At 39.3% G+C, this 6,867-nt stretch overlaps 1 protein-coding gene across 1 annotated transcript; it reads right to left on the bottom strand.

The window, feature by feature from the left end:
• Window positions 1-984: 984 nt before the first annotated feature.
• Window positions 985-6,867, bottom strand: LOC122884945 (glycerol-3-phosphate dehydrogenase [NAD(+)], cytoplasmic-like). Its single transcript, XM_044215486.1, has 8 exons — window positions 6,712-6,867; window positions 4,792-4,969; window positions 4,549-4,689; window positions 4,235-4,373; window positions 3,555-3,667; window positions 2,666-2,902; window positions 2,441-2,547; window positions 985-1,628 (listed from the first exon to the last, which is right to left on the bottom strand). The coding sequence occupies exons 1-8, from the start codon at window positions 6,756-6,758 to the stop codon at window positions 1,532-1,534; spliced, it is 1,059 nt and encodes a 352-aa protein (XP_044071421.1). The 5' UTR covers window positions 6,759-6,867; the 3' UTR covers window positions 985-1,531.

Consider the following 6,867-nt stretch of genomic DNA (forward strand, 5'->3'; position numbering starts at 1 on the left):
TGGTAATTATTCATTTAAAGTTTGAAAACTTTGAAATGGAGCTCAAAGGGACTGAAATATGACAGTCACACTTTGATTTTTGATGGCACCACAATGGTGTAGTATTTCAAAAAGAGGCATCCCTCCATCTGTGTTGTTAAGCAGGGATGAGGCAGCTGCAGTGCTGTCCGCCATCTAATTATAGATGGACGTTTGCCCCTTTGCAGCGTGTTATTATTAGAAATCTCACAGGGCAGTTGACTCAATAACTATGCAAGGGATATCAGCAAGGGAATCAAATTTTAAACAAGTGGCAAATGATGTAACTTCATGGTCCACGACATAACTGAGCAATGGAGCTGATAAAAAATAAACACATGTGAGGGATCAAAGAGCATACACGGAGAGGATTAATTAGTCATTTTTGCTTGAGTGTCAGAATATTGGCAAGGCAGGGAATGTATAATACCACTTCAAGGCCAGAGGAAATAGGCTACTCCCTTGTCTTCCATGGTGCCTTTGGCTAAAACTCTTATCCACCGTGACTTACGGGGACTGAGCATTGATGGGATACATTGGCATATGGTGATGGACAGATGGCTGTTTATGAACACATTGGTTTCTTGCATTTTAACAGAATGCATAAAAAGTCAGAGATGTTTGTGAATTAATCAACAGAATACAAAAAAAAACAAAACTTGCTAATCAAGTGGGTTGAAAAACACAAGGAAAAACTGCTTGATTACGAAGGCATTCATAAACTCGCTGAATTAATTACAGCACCAACACAGCCATTATCTAGGAGGACTGAGGCAGGATGTGAGCTTAAAGAAAGGTTGAAGTAGACACTCTAGAAAATGGTAAAGGTGAAGAGTTTAGAGTGGCAGCCTGACTGAGCTCAGGTCAGGTTACAGTGAGGCTGCAGGGTGTGTGTGAGCGTATCCTGCAGGCAGATACCAGCAAGTTAAAAAGAAAACATTAAACACGAACACAGGCACAAAGTCAACAAGTTCAATAATTTATTCCAAAATAAATCTTGTTAGGCAATTGGCTACAAAGTAAGAAGTTCAGAAGAAACACAACACAGTGGGAGTGGTAACTGTTGTGTGTGCAGTGCTTTGTTTAACATTGGAAAACATAAATGTCAGTGAAAAGGCAAGTTAAGGCACTTTTAACCAAGAAATGATGTAACATTTCATAACATTCAGGTCGGGGGTTTGTGTATTGTGTAAGGCAGGGTAATTAAAATTCTTAAAACTTTTAAGACTTGATAGATGTATGCAACAATTTGTGACATGTATGTGTCTAATCAGTAAATACAGGAGTTACGCTTCTGTCATGTCTGTAATAGAAGCAGGTCAACACAGCAGCTCAGGTGAAGAAGGCAACGCCGCTCCATTTTTTTTCCTTTTCTGCTTGAGATTAAAACATGAAAGTAGTCAAGATTAGGCACGGTCTTCACTTAACCTTCCCCCTCTAAAATCACCTGGGTTATACAGTGTAAAAGTCCTTTCTCAACTTCCACCCGTTCATCAGGCCTTATGTCAGTCCTTCACATGTGCTCTGGGTGGTTCTGCAAACAGTTGATGAACTCTGTGACTGGGTGGCCGTTGAAGCAGATCTGGTAAACAGCAGTGAAAAGAGGAAACCTGGAGAGGCGAAAGAATGATTTAAAAATGAATGAATGAATTTTGGGTAATAGGCAGCTGGGTAGCTTAGCTTAGCTTATCTTAGCATAAAGACTGGAAACAGCTAGCCTGGTTCTGTCCAAAGGTAATAAAATGCACCTACCAGTATCTCTAAAGCTCACTAATTAACATAAAGTAAGTTACATTCCATTTTGTTTAATCCGTACAAGAAAACAAGTTGTGATTTTATGAAGACTTCCTGAAGTCTTCGCTGGTTGCCTGGCAGCCTCACAGTGACAACAAGACTCCAGGAAGTTACTGCACCTGGCCAAGACATAATCTAGCACATAACCCCCCATAAAACCACGATTTATTGCTTTTACAGTTTGTTTTTTTGTATGGATTAAACAAACAAGATATAACGTGCTACCAGTGAGTTTTAGAGGTGCAGGTAGGCAGATTTAGTTGCCTTTGGACAAAACAAGGCTAGCTGTTTCCTCCTGTTTTCAGTCTTTGTGCTAAGCTAAGCTAACCGGCTGCTAGGTGTAGCATCATATTTACCATACAGACATGAGAGTAGTACCAATCTTCTCATCTAACTCTCAGCAAGAAAGCATAAAAGCGTATTTCCCCAAATGTCAAACTGTTCTTTTAAATACCATGTTAATTTTTGCATAACATGATGTGAACACTATCAGATTTTTATTTTCTAAAGATACCAGTCGAATCCTACTTCAGATGCACTCAGTTAAAGTGACATGTATGAGAAATTGTAGAAATGATAAACAAGCTTGTGATTAAGATCCTCTTAATAAAATATGAGACAAACTTACTTTTCCACCATGTTTTTCTGTTTCAAGATTTGGTGAACCTCAGTTGCAGTCGCTGGACCTTGAAGCTTCTGACCGTTCAGCAGCTCATTCTCTAACTGCTCAATGGTCTAAACACAGAGAGAGACGTTTGGTGTTTCATGTTACATTATCATGGCTTTCATAAGAAGGGAGTGATAGAGATTATCAAAGAGAAACACTGAGGGAGACAAAATCTGTTCCTCGTACTTTGCCTGTTTTGGCGAAAGCTTCCCCAATCTTGCGGTTGCGTCCACCGTAGCAGGTTGTGATGAGGTCAGCGATGCCGCAGCTCTCCAGGAAGGTGGCGGGGGAGACGGGGCAGTCTGTGCAGAAGACCCTGGCGAAGGAGATCATCTCCGTCAAGCCGAGACGAATCACAGCTGCCTTGGTGTTGTCGCCGAATCCCAGGCCATCACAGAAACCCGCTCCCACTGCTACGATGTTCTGCAGCAACGAGAAAGAGGAGATGCTGCTGATATTGTATTGCACGTTTTAAATGTTAGGGTTTGTACTAATGCACAAGAGGAATCTAATTGTTTAGTTGAGAAGGCAAGGCCTCCAAATGGATCATTTACATATATTTTTTGACCACTATCTTCTATTGACAGGTGTCTGCCAGCAAATCCTGTTAGATTTGTGTCTTTACTGCTTTTGATGCATACACACATTCTAAAAAATGGCCAAATGACCAAAAACACAATGAGATTATTAGTGATCAGTCTGTAACATTTACTATTTAACTTTTTTTGGACCAAGATTTATCTCTTAAACATGTCATTTTAAAGTCTTCTCTGAAAAGGTTTTAAGCTGACCGGCCTGTTAGCCTTTTAAAAAGATGTCTGAGTGATTTCAGATGTTTAGGCAAATGGTGAATTTGAGGAGAAATATCAGTAGATGTCTAAAAATATTAAACTACAAGAACATTATCTTGTAAACAGACTTCTTTTGACCATTACAACATTCTATGCACTGTTTATTTGTGTAATAATGTGTTTTTACGAGCTTAAGCACAGACATGACATTGGAATTTCAGCTAGTGCTCAGATGGTTGTGAAAATCGAGGAGTACATTTGTTTGATGGAGGAGAAAAGCCGACCTTGAGCGCCCCGCAGATCTCCACAACATCAGCCTCTTCCACCACAGTCACGCGGAAGTTGGTGGTCTGCATCAGGTCCTTCAGCATGGGCCCGTAAGCCTTGTCTTTGCACCCTGTGTCCAAAAATAACCAAAAAAATCATCATTTTCCAAATCTGAATTAAATAATAAATATGCATCTTTTGAATTAGACAGAACAAATCAAATTTTCACAATTTAAATTTCAGGATGCTCTGTGTTAAATACTAAGGATTTAATTTCAAATACACCAAAATGACTCAAAGGGATGTGTTTACATGTGTTGTGGGGTGCTCTGGTACAATCATTCACTTAAATTAATGGGAAAAGACAAAATCTAGGGTTTCACAATACACTCGTTTGATGATAATTTTGACCAATATACTGTATGTTTATTATATATCAAAAATCATCCAATCATGTCCTCCGTAACTACAGCTGGAGCCTCACTCAAAATCACTGTGTGCATCTAGTATTGGGAAAAAACTAAATGATTTCTTTATATTTCAACAGATGATTGTATCCTGTATCCAGATGCAACACATTACTGTGTGTTACTTTCATAGCAAGTCATTCCTAAAAGACAAATGTCACTTTGTGCCCTTGATTGTTGACCTCTAACCCAAGAATTAAACTCGTCACATGTTGATCTATCCTCCATACCGATGGTTGTTTCACAGAACTTCTCCTCAGCAACCTCATTGGCGATGTTTGCCCCCATGAGGACCGTCACGGTGATTCCCAGCTTCCCTCGGATGACCTCTGAGATCAGCTTCAGACCGTCTGGACCTGCATCGACGCCCTAGAGCCCACAGGGAGCCACAGAATCAACAAAAATGGCTGTGCATCATCAGAGCATACTTCCCATTCTTAAATGCATTGAGAGATCTACTGTAATTAAAATACCTGGTAACTTCCTGTTCCATTATTGTACTTTATGAATACAAAATATTTTGATAAGAAAAAAAAAATGTTACCTTGATGAGAGACATTCCTACAGCGTCCTTCTTGATGTGGTCTTTAATGGTGTCGCACACTTTCACAATGAACTGGTGAGGGACCACAAAGATCAGGATGTCAGCTCCTTTCACAGACTCAGCCAAGTCTGGAACAGCCAACTGATGACGAGAGGGGAAATATGGTGAAACTTCAATCGTATGGCAACAAAACAAACAGTGTATGACTTCTACTAGTCATCAAAGAATAGTTTTCATGCTCACCACATTGGGGGGCAGCTTGTGACCGGGCAGATATTTCACATTTTCATGGTCTGTGTTGATGATTTCTGTGAGTTTACGGCCGTTCACCATCTCTTCGAACACCCACATGTTCACCGTGGTCTCAAACTTGTCATACTTGGCTGCGTTGGCACCCACAATCTTGGCAATGGCAGAGCCCCTGTGGACATGGAGACAGTGATCATCCTGGTGTCAAGACGATGGCTGGTCGAACTTTAAAAAAGGGGGTTAAATGTCCTCTGTTTATTTTCTGTGATATGTAAGTTATATTTTGGTTGCAATGGATTTCACACTGGGCCTTGGTCTGGTTTCTCAGTTCTGATGTGGTGCCGCTCTGATATTAAAAATGATCAAAAGGCTGTCACATATCTAGTCTGGAGTTAGTTCATATTGATTCTCTGATGTTGCTCTGGCTGATACTGACTTTTAATTTATTTGTGTATTTTTATATAAAATGTTCTTTGCGTCAGTTATTACTGATATTAAGGAGGTCCTGCACTGATCACTGCTTCATGAACAACAGTGTGTAAGAAACACAAATTTCACATTTAAAAAAATAATAGTTGATTTTAAAAAGATCATGGATAATTTCTTAGAGTTAATGATTAAATTAAAGACTAATGTTTCTCTAATGGTGAACAGATTTCAAAATGACCTGTGACAATTGGACCTCGATTAGTCTGGAATGTAGTGAAGAAATTTAGTGTCACGTGACTTACATCATTTTTCACATGCTTTTACTGACAAGAATAACATTACAGGTGAAAAATGAATACCAGAAGACAATTATTTAGGCATGAGGAGAGTTTCATTTAAAGACAGGCTATTGAATATTCACATAACATGGGCTAAGAGCTATGAGAAATCCCTTTTTAAGATCATATATCAATATTAAGTATCAGTATGTTGGCATTTATTAGCACATTTCATTTTGACTTGTAAGTACAGTACAATTTTAAGGTGCTTGTACTTTACTTGATTATTTCCATTTCATACCACTTTACACTTCTACTCCACTACATCTCAGAGGGAAATATTGTACTTTTTACGCCACTGCGTTTATTAGACAGCTATAGTTACTTTGCAGATTAAGATTTTACATACAAAACATATACATAAAATATGAATCGTTAAAGATTAAACTGCCCAAATGTATATAACTTAGTTAAAATGACCTCCCCCTCGACCAGCAATGCTGCTTACGTGTTAATGCATCCATAATAATAATAATCATAATATAATACATTTTAATATACACTGGCAAGGGCCTCTCTGCTACTTAACGAGTACTTCTAATACTTGAGTTACATGTTGCTGATAATAACACTTCATTACTTTTTCTTAAGCTTTCACTAGTAATGGAGTATTTTTACATTGTGGTAGCTGCTTTAACTTAAGTAAGTATCTGAACACTTCTTCCACCACTGACTAACCCAAATGTCATGCAGGCTGAGGGACACCAACACCACATGAAGGCTGATTCAGCACAAATACTGTTGCATAATAAAAGGCAGGAGATGCTTCTTTAAAAAAGGTAGAGTGTTTTGTAGAGTGAGGCATGACCGGTCTTCAAAGAGACAAAACAGTCAGAGTCTCAGAGGACCTCCACTCTGCAAAGCAAAATCCACTCTGCAAAATAGCAGGTGAGTTTATTAGCTTTGTGAATTATTTATGTGCTGAAGGCTGAAGTTATCTTCTTTCTTCCAAGTTTGCCAACTTATAGACCGCATTCACACAAAACTTCACTGTGTGTGAAATCCAATCCAGAGAACAAAAATACCGACCTGGTGACTATAAACGTATTATTGCGCACCACTGACAAACCCCCCCTTATTCAAGCGGTGAAAGACATCCAAAAGTGCATTAAAGTGAATTCAAACACCCTAAAACCCCTTCACTCACCAGTTACCAGAGCCAACCACGCATACTTTCTTCGGCGCTGCCATCATGTGTTTGACCTTCCAGACGGAGCTGCTGCCGGTGCGAAGACAGACTGAAGAAGGGACGAAAAGTATTTATACCGGACACACAGCTGAGGCTCAGGCACACCCTCTGCTG

The sequence above is a fragment of the Siniperca chuatsi genome, linkage group LG2 (genome assembly GCF_020085105.1).
Source record: "Siniperca chuatsi isolate FFG_IHB_CAS linkage group LG2, ASM2008510v1, whole genome shotgun sequence".
In the NCBI taxonomy this organism is placed as follows: Eukaryota; Metazoa; Chordata; class Actinopteri; order Centrarchiformes; family Sinipercidae; genus Siniperca; species Siniperca chuatsi.

Coding starts and splice junctions, on each gene's coding strand:
- LOC122884945 (XM_044215486.1), bottom strand. CDS start 6,758: ATGATGGCAGCGCCGAAGAAAGTATGCGTGGTTGGCTCTGGTAACTG. Junction 4,374..4,548: donor TAGGAATGTCTCTCATCAAG/GTAACATTTTTT, acceptor TGTGGGCTCTAG/GGCGTCGATGCAGGTCCAGA. Junction 2,903..3,554: donor AGATCTGCGGGGCGCTCAAG/GTCGGCTTTTCT, acceptor TCGTTGCTGCAG/AACATCGTAGCAGTGGGAGC.